Below are 23,111 nucleotides of genomic sequence, written 5' to 3' on the forward strand. Positions count from 1 at the left end.
GCCTTCATTTTCAGGAAAAAGATACAATCTTGGGCACTTGAGAGTTAGCCAAGATGTGCAATTGTACAAGACTGTATATATCTGTAATTATAAATGAGCCTAATACTCCATTACGAAGATTTTCAGACACTTCCCTTTGGAAGACCCAGTTTTTATTTGCTTATAACACTGTCAAACATTAACTACTTCAGATGAAATGTTATCTCCTGGGGCCAGCATCACAGTGAAATCTCACAAGGAAAAAAAATCAGCCAAAACATTTCAATTGCTTGGAGGAAAAAAAAAAACAAAACATATGCCCTTGGTAGATTTTCAGTAACCGCATCTGTAAATTCTACTCCAAGCCTCAGAAGATGGGGTTGGAGATAATCTTTGTGTCAATGGTGCCCGTTGTCCTCATGAAAACCCACCCAAATTTGCCTGAACTGGGGGAAATACCCACCAGCATCCCCCACCCACACTCTGTGCAGGTAAATTTGTGCATTGCCTGCGTTCGTTGGGACCACAGGCGTGGGGCCACGCTGCAGCACAGGGGGTGAGGAGAGCTGATGCTCAGCAGCCACTAGGCAGCAAAAAAACAAGGTTGTAAGAAGGGCCATTTGGTACCCTGTGGTCTTTGTCAGGAGAAACAAGACACATTTCCCCACTTAACTTTTCCAGTCTTCTGTCTACTTCCCTTCAGTTATCTCCTGCCATGGATGAAGAATCCCAGCCCGTTTAGTTGTTCTTTATGTAGAAGATACTCAATGTCTTGGATCATCCTTGCTGCCCATTTCTACCTCTTCCAGCTCTACTACACAAAGAAACATCTGTTTTTTTTTTTTTTTTTTTTTTGTCAGGGGACCTGAACTACACAGGAGTGCTCAGAGCACAAGTGCACCATGGATGGAGGCATGGAAGATAAGTACTTTCTATTTTGCTCTCTATATAATTCCTAAAAGAAATGCCTCAATCCAAATCCTGGCCTCAGAAGTGCTTGAGAAACACTGCCCACCATGGCTGAGGTTTTCTGGAGGCATCTAGTGGTCCCCAGGCACTCTGCACAGCTCAGCCCACCCTCAGAAGCAACACCACTTGCTTTAAGCTGCTCCTGCCTTGAATGAAGGCTGTTTTGGACTCACAGTGCTCCTGCTCAGCTGGTTTGTGCCTACAGGTGGCTCCTGGCCCATGCGCTGTCTCTGTTATCTCAGGTCTAGCAAGGGACATTGCTGGATCTGGCCTTCCTGGCTTGCACTCCCTGAGCAGCCCTCTTGCTCAGATTAATACCTGCTCTGAAACATCCGTCCAAGCATGTTCCTGACGACATCTTTGACAGCTTCTCTTTGAAACACTTCTCTTCCTCCCCCTGCTCTTAACAAGCCCAGTGTCCCATGTAGCCCACGAACGTCCACGTAGACCAGGATGCCCACAGATCACCTGATGGCTGTGGACTGTGCTGCAGACTCCAGCGGCAGGATGACCTCTGGCCGAGGGAGGACGCTTTGGTGGGGAGCTGGGCTCAGTGGCACCACGCAGTGGCCACGCGTGGCGCGAGGCTGCCCGTGTCCAAAGAGCACCCCATGGCCGTGGCCACCTGCGGTCACTCCAGCCTTCCACCAGCCTGTCACAAACCGTATAGGCGCAGACAAACTGACTGCCAGGACTGCTGTGCTGAGCGCGGGGGCCTGTCACTCAACAAGCACGTCTGCCACAATTTAAAAGATTTGCAAAGCCTCAGGGATTCTTTGCTTTTTTGAGTTTTTTCTCCCAAGGCTTTGCACATACAAGGGCTTCCCATTCTCTGCCCCCCCTGTGCTTCCTGCCTTGCTCTGCCAAGTTTCAGAGTTTGGAAACCAGATGTGATGTTTCTCCGTTTTGCTCCAGGACGTGGTGGACTGGCTGGCAAGTGGTCTGGCAGGAAGGGATTTGGCTGGGAGCAGCGTGAAAAGGTGGGATCTGTTGCTTGTACTTTGTAATGGAAAAAGGAAAAAAAAAATCTCTCTGTCCTGCTGACAGCACAAACTCCTACCGTAACGGGCAACGCTGGCTCGCAAGGATGCTGCCCGAGTGCCGCGGGTGCTGGCGTCCCGACGGGCATGGCGCAGTGCCGCGGGAAGCCGGGCATCCCGACAGGCACAGCGGCCTTTGGAAGTGCGGGACGCCCCTTTGGGAGCTCAGCGGCGATTTCTGCCTTGGCGTTACCCCTGCGCTCCGACCCGCGGGGCGGCCGAGACCGCGTGCCGGCGGTGGGTCCTCGGCCAGCAGCGTGCACCGGGGGGTTCCCACGGCCGTGGGCCTCGGGGTGCCCTGAAGTCCCACGGCCGTGGGGCACCCAGCTCCGGAGCAGGGCGCGCAGGGGCGGGCGCCGGGTCCCCGAGACCCAAGCAGCGCCGAGCTCGGCGGGGGCCCGCTCCACGTCCGTAACGCCCAGTGTGCCTGCTCGCTGGACGTGCTCAAAGTTCACCGTGCTATAAATACCCCGGCGCAGGGACTGCCAGCGTCCGCTGGGGCCCGGGGGGAGCGCTCGCCGGCTGCTGAACTGGCACGGGGTTTTATTCATTAACCCTTCGGGCGCGCGACTCCGCTAACTACGGTTTGCAAGTGAGGAATCATCTGCTTGAAGAACGTTTCTGAAGCCAGAAGAGCGCAGCAAAGGCCTTCTTTGGGCCGGTTCCCTGCTGAGAACCTCCCCGGGGCGCGGGCCGCCGCTCGGCCCCCGGGAGCGGAGGAGCGAAGCTGGGAGCTGAGCAGCTAAAACCCCCTAAAAGCAAAGAGAAATGGGTTAAGTTAGCACGGGGCGGTGCCTCGGCTCTCCCCGCGTGTCCGGGAGCGCCGACCCCTCTGCGCCGGCGTGGTTTTCTGCGCCCCATCCCCAGCGCTTGGGGACTTACGCTCCGAGTCCCTGGCGCCGCCGAGGCCGCGGGAGCCGAGCAGAGGCGGCTCCCTAAAAACGATGGAGACGTCGCAAGCACGTTAAAGGCAGGAAGACAAACCCCAGCAGCTCGGGGAGCGGCGCGGCAACTGCACGACGTCCGTCCCCGACGGCTTTGCGGCTCCCCATGAGCCGAATCCTCGGCCGCTTCCAGGCCAGGAAAACCCTTTCGGTTCAATCGCTCTCCTCGGCAAGTGGCGATTTTCCCCGCCCGGCGAGGCTCCCCGCACGCGGCGCCCGCACTGCCTCCGCCAGTGCCGACTGCGGCGTCTCCAGCTCCCCCTCCGCAAGCTGCCCCGGCTACTTCTTAGGCGCCGGCCTCCTGCTCCGGCCCCTAAAACCTTCCGGGGGCCGCGGTGCAAAAGCGGGACTTGCACCGTCTCTTATGCAATGGCTAAATTGCTGCTTCTGCAGATTTGCAAGACAACCTGGATGTAAAGGTTTGTCTTTTTAATAGTATTTTTGAACAACTGTTATTTATGGTGAATTAAAATTAAGCAGGGCTAAGAGCATCTCCGGCGATGCTCTCATGGCCTGCAGCACCAGCGCTTAGCGCGTCCTTCCCCCGGCGAAACGCACTGCACACTAGCAACAGATGCAAATTTAAGATCTTGGGCTGCAAAGAGGCAGATATAGGGGTTTATTTGAATTATCCTGTATTATTCCCACAGTCAGGATAATGACCGGTTCCCGCAACCTGTGCCGAGGAGCAGGAGCGAAGCACCCAGGCCCTCCACCCTCGCCGCGGCCTCCAGGCGGTCAGCAGCACCCTGCGCCTCCCGGCAGCACCCGGCTGGAGCCCCCACCACACACGGCCCCTCGCCGCCCGCTCGCCGAGGCCGCCGTGGGCCAGACGGAGCACGCGGGCGTCTCGCGGCGAGGGGAGAACGCCTGCCCGTTTGGACGCGGCCTCGACGTCCCGGCGAGCCCGGCTTTCCGGGAGAAACCACCGCACGGCAGAGAGGGAACTCCGTCGGCAAAACCTGGCTCTCACCAAAGACTCCTGCTCCCCGACGCGCCGTGCCAAGTTTAACGTGGCTGCTTGTCTTAAAGCTTCGACTACAAAGCATATGCAGGACAGATGGATTTGAGGTTTACAAGATAATTAAGCATGTTAATGAAGTTCATTTGCATCCAGTTCTTAAATTCCCATAAACTTGGCATAGCTGTGAAACGAGGATTGCCGCTCGATGCCGCAAAGCAACAAAATCGAGTTACCGAGAGCAGAACGACGATTAACGAGCGAGAACCAAAGCCCGTCGAAATCCCCTGAGCCTTGCGGCCCCGGCGTGCCGCGTCCGAGCGAATCCTTCGGCGGGCCCCGGCTCTCCTAAACGATGTGGCCGAGCTGCACCAAATTACGCAATTAGCTGGTGATTAAGCGGCAATCTTAATTGAATACAAATTGCTTAAGGGCCTTGGGCCGGACTGAAATGTTATGGAAGCAGGGAGAGCCGAGAGGGGGATTCTTCTTCAAAGAAGGGAGATTTCACCCTAGGAAAGGAGAAAAACCTTTTAAAGTCCAGCAAAAATGAAACCCAATCCTCGGCGCAAGGAGCCCCGCCACGGGCCATGGCTGGGGCTGAGACCTCGAGGAAGCCGCATGCTGATCGCCTCTGAATTCCCCCGCGGGACCAAGGGCTGGTCGCTGCCGCTCCTGGAGAGCCGCTGGACGTCCCCCGGGCAGACAGACCGTAAGATCTTCAGGAGCAGCCCAACGCTGCGAGCGACAGGCCGCAGCGCTGAGGGAACAGGGCTCCTAAACCTCTCGTTCCTCGCTTTTCCCGCGGGCCGCTCGGGTCCAGCTCTGCGGAGGGACTGGGGTGCCCACACATGGGCGCTGCCGGCTTTGCTGGCGCGGTGGCTGAGACCCCGCAGGAGCTGGAGCAGCCTGCAGGGCCAAAGAGGAGCTCCCTGGCTACCAAAACCCTCCGGCTTTCCAGCCTAGTGGACTTTGTCCCTTTAGAGCCGCATCACAGCTCTCACGCAGCTTTGCCCCATCGCCCTCCGTGCAACGGCCAGCTGGGCACCCGGGTTGACCTGTGACTCCTGCTGGTGAGACGGCTCCGGGTGCTGCGGCAGGAGGTCCCAGCAGCACGAACTTGCATCTCCGTTAGCCCCGAGTCAACGCTGGTTGATCAGAAGCGGTCGACCCCGGGCAGGACGGCCGGCAGCACGTGAAGCCCACGACCTCCGTGCCAAGCTGCGAAAGCCGAAGGAGGAGTTAATGCTTCCGTCCCAGGCACCCCGGGAAAACTCGGCATTTGCTGTCATGGTGAAACAAAAAGAAGCAAGAGCAACGGCTACTGTGGTGCTTTCCCGGAGCGCAACGCAGAGCTGTCCCCGCGCTGCCTGGAGGCAGGCAGAAAAGGCGACGAGGCGGCAGGTCCTCGCTGGAGCTCCCCGTGGCCCAGGTCGCACCGGCGGCTGCGGGCAGCAAGCACAGGGCGGCCCCTCAGGAGCGGCTCCAAAATACATCCGAGATTACGGGGCTGAAAACCTTTGGGCTTTTCCCGTCCACAGCCACCCCAACACATGAAGCAAACGCAGGCAGCCAACGCTTTCAAAATATGTCCAGCCTCTGTGCAGACTCCTTTTTTCACCATGAGCTTAAGCATGGAAGGATAGGAAACTTTGAAAATGGGGCTACTTTGGGAAAAGACACAACGGAATTGAAAAGGAAAACGGGAAGACCGGATTTTTTTGAAATGCCTTTGTAGGATTTATTTAAAAATATCCCTCGGCAGTTCACAATCACCATGATCTACAATAGAAAGGCGGTCGTAAAACATCTGAACAGTTTTCACCTAGAGCAGAAGGATAACAGCCAGGAACACTCGAGCGTTGCCTAAATACACGAATTGGTATAAAGTCCTGGGTTGCCGTCAATAATGTGGTAGTATCCGCTGGCTATCGGTTGGCTGTAAGGCGAATGGCACCACGGGCGCGTTATACACGTGCTCTGGTACTTACCTTATCTTTGGAAAAGTTTAAAAATGTGTGTGTGGGGGGGGAGCAGGAACATAAACCCCACACAAACACCCTCATAACTACCTGGCTTCGCCTCGCAGTGGTTGCAGCGGGACCGGTTCTTAGTGGGACGTCTGCTGCAACCCACCAGCACGGTGAGGGGAGCGAACCCAAGCCCCCGGGACACGGCCGTCCCGCTGAACCGGCACCGTCGCTTTCGACAGCAGAGCCCCCTCGCTAGCAGGTAAAATTAAGAAAAGGGTTTCTCAGGTTAAGGACGTGACACTAGGTATCTACGGTCATGGGCCGGCAGAAGGACGGGACACAGCGCCTGGCGTCGAGGAGCTGAGCAGTGAATCCAGAAGAAACCTTCCGATCTTGCAGGTCAAAACGTTGTTTTGCAAGGGCACGGAGCAGTCCCTCGTTTGGTAAATCTAACGTATTTTTCTCCCAAGGAAACCCAATGAAAATACACTGTGGTGGGGTGTGAGCAAGAGAGACGGACAGAGGGAGAGACTCTGCTGCAGACCCTGCAGACGGCTGCCCAGCACGCTGAGCTCTTCCTGCCGGGCAAAGTTAGACCCTGAGACCGCTGACAAGGCCTCCCTCACCAGCCAGCGGCTCCTGCTAAGGTATTTCTTTTTCTGTGGACTCTTACTCCAGAATAAGAATGTCACACTCTGAATTAATTCAATCCACTTTCAAAGTGGATTAAGATAATTTGAGTAAGGCACTGGTATTCCAGAATAAATCACCCACACTGTCTGCTTAAAAACAAAACAAAACAAAACCTCCAACCCCCCTTTTTAAATTCACATCCAACTTCAGCCAAAGCAATTCCCGGTGTGGAAAAGTCTCACCCTCAGCTCTCCCCCGCAGCTGAATCTCTCGCTGCAGTCAGCAGGGACAGCGAGATGGTTCAGTACTGCTGCCGCTTGGGCTGCTGTAGGGCACGTTCACAAAGTCCTCTACAGCAGTGTTAAGATGAGCGAAAAAGCAGGAAGGTTTCTTTTTTCTTTTTAAACCGCTATTGAGAACACAAAAGTCGTTTAGCACCAACCAGCAATCAGGGGCCAGCAGCTCTACGTTTTGGGCTACAATTCCTTTAGCCCTTCAGACACATGCCTAATCGAAAACGAACTTAGTGTCTTCACGATTTGTCAAAGAAACATTGTAAAAAGCTGGATCCAAAATAAAGGATTCAGAAACTTAGGTTCCAAACTGCTATTCTTCGAAACAACGTGCAAATGGCACAAGACTCTGCCTGAAGTAGTGCTGAAGCAAAAATAAAAAAGCAAACAAATTTTAAGTTGACATACTGTATTGTGAATTACTTTCTCAGCTTTTCTACATCTAAGATAGCGTGAAATGATCTGCGATACAGTAAAACAGTTTAATATACAATTGATTACAGATCCGTAGTAACGAGTCAAAGATAATATGCATTTTATCTATATACATATATAGCTTAATATTTCACAGATACAACTTTCTTCCATTTCTGTTTTGTCAACAAAGCATATGCAGAATATTTACAGTTAAGTTGCCGAAAGGAAGCCCCGTCCCCCCTAGCAAAAGTAACCTGGCAGAAGTTCCAAACTTCCCCGTGTAAGTGTTTGTAAACAGGCCATTTCTGTCGTTTTGCAAAAAAGGGAAGGGAGAACGTAGTGCGACCATGGGGTTTGCTGGGGCCGGAAAGGAAAAGGAAACCAAAGACATCGTGAAGAAACAATTTCCAGCTAACCTGGATACTTTTAAATGTGTTCATTCTCCTTTTTTTTTTTTTTTTTTTCTGTTCTTAATTAATGTTTAACACTTTCTGTACAATTTCTATGTATGCTTATGCACGGACAGGCGGTGCTAGAGACTCGGGTAATACTGGAGAGGCAGCTTATAAGGAAAGCAGGTAACGGCCTGATGTCTCTATCAACTTCCAGGTCTGCAACGCTGCCAGGTAGAGCACAAGTCACATCTTTGTCAAACTTGCAACTATTTATTAAACAAAAGCAAACTCTGATTTGAGATTCTCACTTCCAAAAAGAATCGCTCGCAGGCTGCTTGCAATCAGGTAACACTCCAGCCAGGCACCACAGCTCTTTGCACACAGCAATTGCTTATATAGTGTCCTATATTTGTGTAATACTGTATAAACTAACGTATGAAAAACTCAAAACTAAACCCAACCCCGCCACACGGCTTCGACAGCAGTGTCTGAATTTCTAGTGCACGTTTTTAATATCCAGCTGCAATTTCCTCATAGGAAAACATGAAACAAAACCAATAGGCCAAGAGGGAAGACGTACTTACGAAGTTGGGGAACGGAAGTCGCGATTAATTAGCAATCCAGGAACGGGAATCGTCTCAAGCCATTGGGACAGAGGGACGCTGCCCGGCGCGTGAACCACGGCCAGTCATTCTCTCCGTAAGTATCCACAATCTCGTGGCCGAGAGGGGAGGGAATCCGATTTGCAACGCGATGGGGAGCGAAGCCTGCTTCCGCCCGGGCGCCGCGAGACCTCCCCGCGCGCAGCCCCGCCGCCGCGGCCAGGCGGCTCCTCGCCCGGCCGCAAGCCGCCCTCCCGCGCCCGGAGGGGAGCTCAACGCCTTCCCGCTTCGCTGGCCTTTCCGTACAGCGATACATTTACGTCATCGCCTTCTCCTCCTCTTAATGCAGCAGTCCTGAACAGAGACGGGGTGCAGAAGGAAGCAGCCAGCCCTCAGCCACCATACATACAACTCTTTACGCTAACTTAACCATACTGGTTCAAGGGAAGAAAGAGCTTTTAAGGTAAATCCAATGAAAAAGAAAATCATACCAACCCTGTAGGAGTTGGATGACTTTCCGGAGAGCACGAGCGTGGGGGCACATTTCTGCACTTGTTAACTCAGTGAGCGTGGCCAAGGTCCGTGCCGCGTGTGGAAACTGTTACGACCTCCTCGGAAAAGGGAGGCAGCCACGAGGGAGCATATAAATTCTCAGACATTCAGCACAAACTTGCAACTGCGCTTTGCCTCTGAACAGATGTCAGCACTAGTTAAGGCTCTCGGTTTTGAAGAGTTCATTACTCTGGAAGTTTAAAGCTGTACTTGCAACAGGGCGCAAGTCCCCGTCTCAGCACAGGTGCATCGACACAGCCTCAGAAAGCCAGAAGCAATGATTTAGGAGGTTAAATCACGCAGAAGGTTACTCTAGCGGCTGGGCACACAAAACATACAAAAGAAGCACGGCGACGGTGGTCTGAGTGTCCCAGCACCTGTGTGGTGGCTGAACCCTGTTTCGGACAATGGTACAGATCACTGCAATCTTGCAAGAACTCCTCCTTTGGACAAACCGCTAGCAGGCAACAGCGAGATGGAACGATATAGCTAACGTTATAAATAAATTACAAGCGAAATCAAGGCAAGGATGATCAAAAGATTCAAAGGGGCAACCACCTTCTGCACGCGCGCACCCGGGAACAGGCACGCGTGCACAAACACACACGTGCTTGCTCTTACTGTACCACACACAGCCATTTCTTTTCCTCTCCATAGCTTATCTCGTTCTCAAAGAACTGATGAAAACTCTCTGAATTGCAAACTGATATTTAGCCAAAATATTAATTTAGAAAAAAGTGAACATATTAACACCTAAGGAAAAAACAGAAGTACTTTAGAGAGTTTGCTTTGGCATCTTCTGAATAATGATTCTCAAAATGCTCAAACAATGGACACCCCAGCTCTGACCACGACCACCTGCTGGATGCTCAGCGTTGACTTTCACTGCATGTAATTGCTAATGTGAGCTATAAATGACAAAGCAATTAGAGCAGCACTGATTAAGAGCTGAAAATCATAATTTTAGTAACTGTTCCCATGCTATGACTCTCTTTGCAGTTCTCAAGATTCACCGAACATTGCAACTTCTGGAGATTAAAATACATGTTGCTATAGCGAGTCAAAAAAACAACGGAAGAACAGAATAAAACACAGAGAAGACGACTGAAGGCTGAAATGCAAAAACCCAGCCCTGCCTGTGCCGAAACGTGCGGCGCCGGCCGGCCGCACCTCGGTGAGGCAAACACATGGTTGGCAGCTACAGTAAGGAACTAGGCAAAAAGCTTTAAATCTCTTCTGAAAACTGATTTCTTCCAGAAGAATCCCCTTCCTCAAAGCCTACTGTTGGCTCTCCAGTTGAAGCAGCAACTGTCCATATCCACGTCCTGCAGCCAGTTAACTCCGCCAAAGACAAAATTTAAGTCCTCTTGTAAAGACTTAAAAAAGGCTTTATACGGAAAATTTCCATCATTTTTTCTGCCAGTTTTATACTTGCTTCTCTCTGTGTATATAACGCACCTCCAAACTCCTTCCCCCAGCCCCAGCGGCTGCTAAAACAAGACGTATTTCACACCTATTTCAGTTTCTGCCTGAGCCTCCCCAGAGCCTGACATTCGATTTTAAACCAACTCGAAGAAGACAAAGCTGATAAGCTCCTGGTGTCCGACTCTCACAGACAAAATACCTCCTCCTTACCACCCTGAGCACAGAGCTCGGACAGTGGGGTTAAAGTAGACTTAAAAAGTCCATTTTAAGGCTCCCTCGTACTACCACTGAAAATAGGGAATTCTTAAGCCTACAGGGAAATAGAGGCTCTGTTTCACACCTGATAAACTTCCCAGGTCTTCAGCCAAGCAAAGACACCAAACCTGGGAATTAAAGACCAACCTTCAAACCAACCTGCCATCTCCTTTCATAGCTGCCTTCTCCTTCACTCAGTGATTTCACAGAATTCAGCATCTTGCAGGGTATACGCTTATCCCATGTTTTGCCACCAGCTCAGCAGGCCTCATACTACTTTCAAGAAGGATATTAAGTTTTGGGGGATAACACAGCAGTAGCTTTGGACATGGAGATGTCTAAATTTTTAGATTGATAGTTAAAAAGCGACTGGATTGATTTTTAACTATATCAACGTATTAGTGCAGTACAATTTCTTTACGCCCGATCTCCTGACCTGGAAGCATGTATGTTACTGAAGAGCATATTTCTTGGGTTGGGTAGGAGAAAAAATACATGTATCATTACACTATATCCCATGCTGGTCACCCCTTATTTTTACAAGCAGGCCTTGGTGTTCTGCCTCTCAAGTTTCCGTTACCGTACATTTTAGCAGAAAACGATCCATGATTTCACAGCTTGACACAAAATCTTCAGACCGTTGGACCACTCAAACCAAACACCTAGAGGACTTCAGTTTGTCTGCAGGAATTAGTGATCAATCGTTCTAGTTTCCAACTTATTTTTTATAGGACTTTGCAAAATTCTATAGCCACTGGCTGTTGAGAATATCCTTAGTAACAACAAACCATAATTCAGTTTTTTTCCCTTAAACGTTGTCTCCCTGGAACGCCAAAAACCAACTGCTACAGCCTACATAGAGATCTTAAAGAAGAAATTTTTTTTTTTTGGGGGGGGGGGAGGGGAGGGATAAATGACTTTCCTGCACAAAGTCTGAACAAATTGGAAGTTCCACATATAATTAGCTAAGTCACAGAAGTACTGGGTCTCCCCGTCTGCTGGGGCATCAAGGCCCCAGCAGTACCAGCGAGTACCACAGCTCGCTGCTATTTAGTACCATGGGATCCTTGCACCTTTAGCATCAACTGTTTTTCTTGGTGCTCGAAAATAATAGTCTTTTCACAGTCATACCACCTGTGTGACATCTTCAGCCACTGAGAAAGTTGTATCAATTAATAGTAGATGTTTGGGTTTTTTTATTTTTTTTTTACACTTTCACAAAAGGAAACATCTACGTATTACCAGTTAGGTCTCTACCACTAGAAATCCTGCTTGTTAAAGAATCGCTGGCGTGGACAGCGGACCTGGATTTCTGAAGTTTTCTACTGTGGAAAGTAAGTAGAATCACTATTCTGGTAATCACTAATCACTTGGGATAATATATATATATTTTTGCGGTGAGATGGAAATGTTATTTTTCGCAGAATTCTTCAGTTGGGCTATTTGGATGTGCCTGCTACTCTTCTCTATCTTCTGTTAAGCAGCGTAGCAATAGCGCAAGGAGAGCGCTGCAGCTGCGACTGGGCAAACGTACCAGAACCGAGACAGCAGAACAAATATACTATTCCTCTTTATATTAGGAAACACGGGCAGAGGCAAGCGGCAGTCAGAGCAGCTGAAACGGCAAAGAAAACATATGAAACCACGACCTGGCAATAACAGAATTCAAATGCTGCTGTGAAGAGCGGGAGCTCTAGTCTAGTACAGGCGAGAACCTCTCCCCACATCCCGTCCACTCAGAAAACACCAGACTGCAGCACAAGAGAAGTGAGAAAACAGATACAATCTTTAGACTTGGCAAAAATCCCCAAGCCACACAGGAAGCTGATCAGATTATAGCCAGCTTCAGGCATTCGTAGGTTCTCAGTGCTCTGCGACACTGGGAAACAAAGATCAGAAGTCAGTAACTGCTCACCTTCGATGTTATTTTTTTAATGCAGGAGTTGGATGTGGCACTCACTAGAAACCCTAAATTTTAAAACTTCTAAAATTCAGAATCAAAGTTTTAGAAAGAAGCTAGAGTTTGGCAACTTCAACGTGCTAGACACCCTAAAAGCTTGTTCTTTTAAAATCAAGAATCAGCTCTTCTTTACCTTAAAGCTCGGATGCATTCAATTTTTTGTTAACAATGCCCTTCACTTTTCTCCTGAAAACCCCATTTTCTATGTTTTTGGATCTAAAATAAGAGTCTCAAACTATTTTATTTATTTATTTTTTCCTATAAAGCCCTTCCCTGTTGCCAACCAGTGCTAAACTACCTCTGGGCGAAGTTTTACTGGAGAGCTTTGCTGGAGAGTCCATCCTCTCCACCCCCACGTGGCCACCTCCAAACCCCGGTCCACTTCGCATTAGAGAAGAGCAGTGAGAAAGCGGATAGGCAGCACGTGCCTTTACTGGTCTCTGCTCTGCTCAAAGCACTTAGGATGTTGTGGCTCTTAGGTTAAGCAAAAAGGGAATAATGCTAAATTCTGGGCAGCAAAAAGCAAGCCTGCGCTTACTTCAAAATCAGAAACACCCAAAATAAGTAAACGGAAATGTCATTTACTTTGCTTTAAATGAAAAATCAACTCATTTTCACTGAAGTAGCTGTAAGAAAAAAAATATTTTCATGTGCTAGCAGCAGGTTAAGACAACACTGCAGAAAATATTCAGCGTATTCCTCATTAATCCAAGCTCCAGAACAACTTCTGCAAGCAAATTGTGCCGACAGGCAGTAACCGGGCTAGCAAACATTCAGCAGTCTTCCCCCCGCCCGGATGACCGTGAAATGATCGCTGTTAACCCATCCTGAAAACACAAGTGCAACGCGACAGCGCACTGACTGCTCTCGCAGGACGCCCTGCCAGTCATCTGCCCGACTCTTCAACCTCTACACCGTGCTTCAACAGCTGGGCTGGCACTAACACAACCACCTAAAAAGGTATTTTAATTCAATTAACTTCCATCACGGCCTCCTGCAAGTGAACGTGTAACACGGCTGCCTGTGGCTCTGAGGCACACAGAGATGCCATTAAAAACACCTACAGAGTAATTTTTGCAGGTATTGGGACAGCTTTCGAAAGGTGTAAAAGGCAGATGTGAGGGTTCAGCTCCCCCTGTTTTTCACCAGAAAACAGGTATCTACTTGCTCCTTGTGCCTTTGAAAAATCTCACTATTTAACCTCACCATGGAGAGCTCAGCTTCTTGATTTCATATCTACGCTGCATTAAAAAAAGCATTCAAAACTTCTGAAAGAAGAATGGCAATCTCTACAGCTGAAGTTGTTCAATGTTAGCTGCTATTTTCCGGTAGCAATAAGCAAACAGAGGTTCAACCTGTTACTCAGCTTTTCATAACTGTTTTCCAGTTCTCAGGCAGCGTGACGCTGCCTGCAGTCAGCTCTCTGCGTATAACAAATCCGTTCCAAGAGCAGACAACAGCCCTTGATTTCAGCATCCAGTAATATTTCCATCCTTGGTCATTTTATTTGCTTAGTGCCAACAGGAAAGAGGCCCTGGGACTTTTTGGTATTCTGGCGTTACCAGAAAACTATCAAGACTCCCCCAGTACCATACCACGATCAGCATGGGAGATTTGTTCGTTGTGTAGGCGTAAGGAGGAGGCCTGGGTGTTACGCAGTGCGTTAATTCAACATCTCGAGCAAGGCGCTCTCAGCCCCAGGCCCTCCTCCCGCACCTGGACTCCGCTGTTCCTCCTAGGTCTAGTCGCAACGTGCCAACCTCTCACCGGACGCAGCGCTGCTGCCTGGAGGTCTCATTGCTGTGCGGTATTTAACACGGGAGAGAAGCGGGCACGTCTTGATAGGCCTTTGCCAGGATACGCAGCTGATCAACGAGCGAGAAACGCTATTCTACCACCGGATATAGTTGTCTCTATAAAAATCAGGAAAAATAAGTGAAAGGCAAAAAGGGTCTAACAGCTCCGAGACACCCAATGTAACACTAGCAGGCATGTAAACAATTCTAGATGACGTTAACTCCTCTACTGTAAGAAAAGAAATACTGACACACACTGACATAACCAAAACTAGAATCCTAGAAAGGGTTTCAAGAATACATTCTTTGGATGCAAGAGGTATTTGCAGAGTTTTACTACCTGAAAGTTGGAAGTGCAACCCAATAAGAAGGTGGGGGGGGGGGAGAGGAAGGAATATTTTAAATCTACTGACAAGGAAGGCTGTTGTAGAACTGTGCAGTAAGAGAAACATTATATTGTTGCTTGTCAGGAGCAGCCCCAAAACAGGCTTACAGCATCTAGGACAAAACGGTACGAGGTTGAGTACCCAGTATTTTTTCGGTGCTGGGAGACTGAACAAGTAAGGTTCACTTTAAATAGCTTTCATGTCAAACCTAATTAAAAGGTGCATAAACAGCAGCTTTTCTGAGAACAGTGTACAGAACCTTGTTTAATGTAACTGAGATCCAAACATCTCATGGACTGACATTTGACAAAGGCTTCAATAGCTCTGTGCTCACCGTGGAGTGTAGATGGATCTCACATAGCTGAATAGGAACGTCACAACGTGTATATTTATTATTACTCAAACTCCACAAAATCACACTGGGAAGAAAAAGTAGTATCAATATATTCTGCTTTCAGTTCAGAAGGAAAGAAATAATTAGGAAAACATATCAATACGCAGACAATACAGCATTGCATTTCACCAGCTTTTCCCTGGCTAATGAACTTATTTTGGGCACGAAAATTCTTTCTTTTCATTTGGTGTCACAAGGAGTTGGCTAAACTGGAGTAACTGAATAATCAGCCTTATCCAAAGCGGGCCATCAAACGTAAGTGAAAGAGGAGACGGAAGCATGCGAAGGGAGGACTGGTACAGTCTAAGGCTCCAGTCCTGCAGCTGCCTCTGTGCAAACGGATTCCCGTGCTCAGGCAGATCCTTGGTCACAGGGATCTGCACAAAGTCGTCTGCAGGGCTGGGCAGTTATTGTGCTTCTCAGCTCACACTAAAGGACTCTCTGCCTATCCCTGCTTTCAGCGGCACACGGGGAACACGCTGTTCTATTCCCTGCTGCAAAAGCACAGTGTAGGGGACAGATCCTGAAAAATATTGTGCAGCACCATTAATTCAGTACAGAGGGAAGCTGGGATCCTCAATTGCGTTTGGTGGCTTCAGAAGTTTCTCCAGCTTGGAAACAAATATTGCCTAGGTAACATCCTCACAGTGGTTGGTAGTTCAAAGAGGCTGAAACACTACTGGACGACTTATTACTCTTATTAAACCAATTAACAGCTGCTCACCTCTCCTAATCCCTTCCACAAAACCCGAATAAAAATAGACATAAAATAAATAAATAAATAAAGGCATCCCCAAAACATGTATTTAGCTTTTCTCGCTCTCAAATCAGACCAGCTTTCAAGACACCAACTTCACCTACCTTTGCAAATTCAGCTAGGTGGCGGAGCAAAATGAAACTGTTTTAGATGCTTAAGACCTGAATTGTAACACTCGTACGGTCACTTGTCTGCTTCTGGAACCATGTCCTGAGAGTTGGTGAGGTCTGAACCCCGATTCCATTCCCACGTGTCAGTAACTCATTGGCTATACGGAAAACAAGTGTATCCAAAGCACACCATGGCACATTAAGTTTGAGGAAAGCATCAATACAGGAGAATAAAACTACAGCAGTTGTTCAGCCAACTCTAACTAAATGTTAAGCCACTGCAGAACTCCTCCTCCAGCCTAACACAAAGGAAAATTGTGTCACCCCCTTGCCAAGACATTCTTTTGTGGTACATTACTGGCACTTTATGTCAGATCTGTATGGTAGATACATGCACATTTGTCTGTGTGTTTACATTACATACAAAAGGTCTGATAACAGTAAAATATTGTTCAGATAGATATAAAAAACCCAAGGAGTTGCATTAGCCAAAAAAAGTGTTTTGTGAGAAACAACAATAAAAATGATATAACCACAGCTTTTCTTTTCTTTAAAATTAGATAAATACCCAAAGCTATGATTTCACTTGGGGCCTCTGTACCTGGACAGGGAGTCCAATGGAGTATATCTGAAGGCACTTAATATCCTCTACTCAGCTGAAAGATGGTTGCACAGGGAGCTGGGGAGCTTGGGATGGGATTTGGGGCATGGAGGAAAGAGATGGATGAAAACAAGCCCTGAAGAACTGTGATCCACACAGCATCAGGCACTGAAATGAAAACAAACGTACAACCCAGGTGTTGAGAAGGTCTCTCTTCAAAAAGAAAACCGCCGATTGCAAACGTCTTTGTGTTTCTATTGACAGAGCACTTCATGCAACTCTGACAGTGCATCATACACTCTTAGAGATATTTAGCTTTGTCAGTTCATTGACCTCCTCAGTTCCTGCTTCCTCACAGTCAGTCTTCCCTACAGCTTTGCCAAACCTGCACCTCTCTTCCGCTTTCAGCGAATCTTTCTGGAGTTTCTTGGAGGAAGGAAGCATGTCCTTGGTTTCTGAGTTATCTGTGCCATGGGCTATCTTATCAGAATTCTGTACAGAAGGCACCAGGTTGGCAATCTCATCAGTCGGAGATCGCCCAATGCTGCCATCCACTTGAACCCGAATGTCTGGAGATATAGACAACTGGTGATGTGGCACAATCCCGTTGTCCATGCATTTTGGGTAAAGGTAGGTCTTCATCTGACCTTTCCCCTTCACATTGACTGTCCCCCTGTAATCAAAGTCATACCCCATCTTGTTTAGGATGCGGTAGCTTTCCTCACTCACCTGTATACGGCACTCTACGCCAGTGGTGTCCATTCTGCTAGCAATGTTCACAGTGTCACCCCAGATGTCATATAGCAACTTGGTGGTGCCGATGACCCCAGCAGTGAGGGGACCATGGTTAAAGCCAATCCTAAGTTTAAAATTAAACCACAGCATGTTGTTGTTGAAGTCATCTACCACTTGCATCATTTCTTTGGCAAATTCAAAAAGGGTCTGCAAATGTCCATGTGGATGGTTGTTGTCTTGACACTGTGAGGTGTTTAGTCCTGAAGCAGCCATGTAGGTAGCCCCAATTGTTTTGATTTTCTCAATGCTGCTATAATGAGGTTTGCTTAGCAGCTCATCGAAATCCCCAATCAGTTCGTTCAGGACTCTGTAGCATTCTTTGCCTCCTTCGTAGTTTTCTTCATAGAACTCACTGAAGTTCACAATGCTAGCAAAGATCACCCCGCCACTGTCATGGTTTTTGGAATAGCTCTGGGAAACCTTCAACTGTTCAGCCACGTGATAGGGAATAATATTCCTCAGCAACCAGTCAGCTTGATCCCTCATGCTCTGTATTTTGGTGCGATGAAGATCGGCCTCCACATCTCCATGGTAGTGGAGACGATAACTGACTTCAAACTCTCGATTCAGAAACCAAACTAGGAGGAGCAGAAGGAAGACAACCAACAGCACTTCCTGACCAATGAGGTCTGCTGGCCTCCTGGTGTCACTTGGCCCCGAGCTGTTGCACGGATTCTTTCTGGAGCTGGAAGCAGAAGAAAGCAAAAGAACAAGAAAGAATAAAATACAGAGTTCGGGCACTGTAATTTCTACTCTGTAGTTGGAAGTCCTTTGCTAAAAGCAAGTGTAAGAAGTGTAACGTTCTGTACCAAATTATGAAATGTGCTCTGATAATTTTCTGTGCTGTTAAACATGCTGTAGAATTAATTTTCATCTTAAACTTACTGAGTACTTCCTTACAGGCATATTGTGGGTGTGGTGACACAGGAATTTCTGAGCCTTTACATTAGTCCTATTTTAAGAACTTCAACAATGAAAGAATTATTGTTATTTATAAATAAATGAAAAAAATATTATATTCTATATTTTTATATATGTAATATATTTATATACACAAAACTAAAATACACTACATATGTGTATATATACAACTTTTATATGTATATATATTTATAATGTGTGTGTGTGTGTGTGTGTGTGTGTGTGTGTAACTAAATTATGTGGAATTTATTATTTCTTTGTATTACCTCCCATATTCAAAACTCCTACTTCATACTCTCAAAATTTTCCCCTTGTCTCTTTATCAAAGACCAATAGCCTTTACTATGTGCCTTTCATGTTAACATATCTAGGCCCTGGAAGAAGAACTTGTGTCACAAGATACTTCATGGACACTGTCACCTGTGTGAAAGCTGAAAATACGGAGCTCTGGCTTAAACATCTTCTGTACATTATAACCATTAAACCTTTTTAAGGGGGAGATAAAGTTTCTCAGAGTGCCAAGGCAAAAAACATTCAGTGCTCATACAGGTTGAGAACCATATTTTGAATCCTTTTGACAGTGTGTTGACTGCCCGTGCAGATTAAGCAGCACGGATGGAGGATGCTTCCAGTGCCAAACCGCCCCTAACAGGCACATATCTGCAGCCTGTACAACCTTAACTTTCTGGAGAGCTGCGAAGATACAAATTCAGTCTGAGAACTGACACCACCTCTGCAGCCCAAGAAACCAAATCCAAACCCAGACAGTCTGATAGGTAGGAAATCTAAGGATTTCCAGAGTCACTTAGCTGCAATTGTTTTTCAAAAAAACAAAAAAAAAAAAACAAAAAAAAAAAAACCACCAAACTTATACCAAAGCATAAGAGCTGATACGGGCAGACACATGCTGAGATCATTGCAGTGAAGAGGTGACTCGTGCGTCAAGCAAAAGCTTTCTGCTCAGAATACATCCAGCTTTAACTACACTCTTGAAAAGTAGAAAACCTATCTGTATCTCAGTGTTTCTCTGTATTTCTCTTACGAGAGTATGTTAGCAAAAGAGATTAAAACTCAAAGCACAACAGCAGCTACAGCTCAAGAAGGGGAGACTTTCAATTTGCTGCTGTAACAGGTGAAAACATTTCCAGGTTCAATTTCTTTCTTTATACCCATGAGGGACATGCTTCCATTTCTGAAGTCAAAGCAGACATTTTGGCAACTGAGACACACTGCAGATATGATTTCTTTTTCTGCATATTCATTCTCAAATATCTGATTGAGAGCATAGCCAGAAAGGTATGCTGCAGCAAACACAAGGTACAGTTGTGATGACAACTGAATGCATGCAATCCCCTAAAAACATCTGTATGCATTACGGTCTTTTCTTTGCACTTGTACCTATTGGTTTTTATCATAGTAAACCTACCAGAGAAAAAGTTTCCTGCAAGTTAAATATTTACAGTAGAGAATTTGCAGGTTGAACTTCAGATTCAAGATAAGACAGCATGTGGTTATTAACATTTCTGACATTATCTTGAAACTTACTTCTTTTGTTATCAACCAAAAATATCCTTCTCCCAAGTGAGGTGAAGCCTAAACAATCCATTTTATTGGTTTGATATTAAAAAGACAAGAAAGGAGAATGAATGGAAGATACTATTTCTTAGCCACAGAAGAGGTCTCTACAGTCCAGCATTTATTAATATGTTGTTGTTATGAAGACTTCTTCCTCTCTCCCTTAGGACGACTTTTCTTAATGGAACCTCTGTTATGAACTTACTCATTTTCTTCCTAGACATACAATGAATCTGAGAATAAAAGAAAGGCTAAGTTATTCGCGACTAGAATGGTAACAATTCCTGAAATTCAATACTTGCAACTGATTTTGAAGACGTCAAAAATTGCCCCAATTTGATGCTCTTAGAAACAAAATAAAACAAGAGGAAGATAGATAAATATTGAAAAGTAGTACCATAAGATGTTCTTATTTTGTTCTTTTTTAAAGGAATTGAATGGCAGCAACATGTACACTTAGGCTGAAGGGAGCAGGTCTTGATGCCTTGGCAATGCATAACATCATTTTGGAAATAGATGGCTACAGATTTACAAAACAGATAAATGTTTTCACCAAATCATCAAAATTAAAGTCCTTTGTAAGATGCTCTCAAACAAAACTGAGATGACAGAGGATCTAAAAAGTGTGACAGCTGAAGGTATTTAACTTTCTCCAAGGAGTCAAGGAAAGATACCCCACAGCAAAAAAGGTAGGCAAGGATATGGCTTAGATGAAAATAAGGGGCTTAGTGGTACACAGGCAATAGCTGCAAACAAAGCATTCTCTTGCTGAAATTCAGTAAATCAAAATCTGCATGAGAATCTCCTGTGCCACTTCATCCCAGCTGCCAGAATTTTTTTTAAGTGATAATGATGGTTTTAGAAGGAACAGAAGCAAAATGTTCTGATGAAATGCAACACAAAAGTGTAGCAAGTGATTGTAACCATCACGCTGGGGTTAATTTTGATTTTTTTAAATTTAGGATTGTAGTCTATGGCCAAAAATTTGATTCAGAATTGAGGCCGCACGGTATCAAATTCTGCTTTTCCTCTAAATATTAGTTAGGGCTGATGTGTTTGCTCCAAGAGAGATTTTTATACATTTTTATATTTTTTTTTAGCTTCACACAGACCTGCATCCACTCTTGCGGAGTTGTATTAGCCAGACGAGCTCATTGCACATTGCAGTTGTGTTTGAACTGGACACACTTTCAGGGTCAGGACACACAACTCCGGTTTCCAAACAGTTGATTATTTTCAGTATCTATTGGGAAGAGATCTGCTAGGAGCCCTGAGCAACCGCATGTTACTCATTTGAGAGTACACGAGTTCGATTCAGATAATCTGATGCAACATCAAACATCCCTGCCAGAGATTCATTTAAGTCACAAAAGACTTTTTTACTATACATTGTACAAAACATTCCTCAACAAATCAGGTCAAAACCACAGCATCTTAAGGTATAAGACGTGGCCTGTGCTGAACCCAAGATCCGTCTTTTGAGGGAAAGCTCCTGCCTCCCATTCACAGCTTCCTAAAGCATCCGCGAGCTCTCACTCATTTCCTCAAGCACTGGGCTGACCTTGTTTCCCACGCGGCTGTGCAGCCAGAGATCTGCATTTGAAATGACAGCGACACACTTGCAAGCTCACCTGAATTCATTAATAAGGTAACGGGTTAGTAGCTCAAAAGAGAAGGTGCTATATCTTTTCCAGATTAAGCATTTTTGATTGCTGACTGCTGCAAGTACTAGTACAAAAAGTCACGTTACTAACCCTGATGGAGGAAACAATTGCACGCGACTCATCTGAAAATCAATTTTCTTCCTGAACATTGCAGATACTAGGTTTCAGGACCTACAGTCACTATAACTCACTTTGTGCATAGTCATGCTAGAAGAGGAAACCCTGTATCTGAAGCTACCTTTTAGAACACAACACGAAAAAACCCAACAACTTTATTAAAAACAAATCTCACAAATCAAATCTTTTAAAGTTCGACTTTTTATGAAGTGTTGCAGTAAAAAGTTAATTTTAAAAATCATTCAAATTGAGACTCATAAGCTGACAATGTTCCTTTAACTCAAACAGTTGAGGTACTTCCTGGCACAGGTGCCTAACTATTAACTTGGCATCTTCATCCAGTCCGAGTGTTGAATGCGGAACAAGGGAGAGCTCTGGAGATAGAATCTCCTTTGGCTTGATCACTAACCATAAAGATAATGACTTTTCTACTTATAAAGATTTTTGGAGAGCTATTTTGCTTCTAAGCCAGTAACCTATGTTTGGATTTGGATGGCTTGCTATATACATATTTAAAGTGGATGCATGCCTACTAAATCTTTAAAAAGAATGCAATGGCAAAACAGTGAGGAAAAGAAGGGAAATCGAACAGCTGCTTTTGATGAAGAACATATAGGGAAGGCATTTAAAGAAAACTATTATCAAGCAGTTTTAGCCTTCTGTCTCAAGTGGCCTATCAGTATTCCTCTTGGAACCACAAAAAACAGGAAAGAGATACACTCTACCTGCTCTGAGATAAGAAATGAATGAAAGCAAGATGTAATTCTAACTTAGAAGACACAGTATCCATATAGTATCTTTTTTGGGTTGAAAAAATGGTCTGTCTGGAAAGGGAGCCAAATTCCTTATTTTGATTTATCCAGCTTGATGTAGACAGTCCAGAGGCAAACTCTGTGCTAAGACTTCACTATTAGTATCTTTCTTCCCATGTAATTTTAATAACTATCTCAATTCTTGATCAAGAAAAGCAAAGGGAATGGCCTCATTCAAGAAATGCAAGTTAAAAAGTTTGTTTGGCCCTCAAACTATTTCTGCAATAAGAAATTTTCCCCAGAGCAAAGGAAAAGCTTATGTGAGTGAGCATGGAACCTACTTTTTGTGAGAAATGAACATCAAAAAAAGTTTACTAGGATAAGGGAGTTTCAGCACGTTCTTGGTCCATCACCTCGGTAAAGGGGAAATTCTGTTCATACAGAAATTTAGACCTGTAACATACATATATTAAAAAAAAAAAAAAAAAAAAAAAAAAACTAAAAAGAGAAGTTGAATTTTGTTGCAAATTAGTGGTAGAAATAAAACAGGATTAACTCCTAATTCTCTCTCTTAACCGCCGACATATAGAAGAACCATATCAATTTGTAAGTTCTTGCTGCTCGGTAACAGTGGAATCTGGACTGTTAGAAAGCGTCACGTTGCACTGATACTGTTCTCACATTAAAATGAAAACAACAACCAACTAACCAACGCCTGACAAAACTGCTACTGGCATGCAGAAGAGTAGCATAAAAACACATACATGGTACACATGCATTTTTTTCCCCCAGCTGAAGGAATGACAGGCAAAATACAAATATAGAACATCTCTCAATAAAAAGTT

General features: G+C 46.0%; 1 protein-coding gene across 2 annotated transcripts in view; it reads right to left on the bottom strand.

The window, feature by feature from the left end:
- Positions 1-7,184: 7,184 nt before the first annotated feature.
- The window catches only part of ADCY9 (adenylate cyclase 9), a 96,394-nt gene continuing 80,467 nt past the window's right edge, over positions 7,185-23,111 (bottom strand). For both annotated transcript variants that reach the window (XM_062588360.1, XM_062588361.1), the window contains one exon: positions 7,185-17,922. In XM_062588360.1, the coding sequence (XP_062444344.1) occupies positions 16,734-17,922 (1,189 nt within the window). In that variant the 3' untranslated portion in view covers positions 7,185-16,733. The remainder of the gene's footprint in view (positions 17,923-23,111) is intronic.

Source organism: Rhea pennata, chromosome 15, assembly GCF_028389875.1.
Source record: "Rhea pennata isolate bPtePen1 chromosome 15, bPtePen1.pri, whole genome shotgun sequence".
NCBI classification, from domain to species: Eukaryota; Metazoa; Chordata; class Aves; order Rheiformes; family Rheidae; genus Rhea; species Rhea pennata.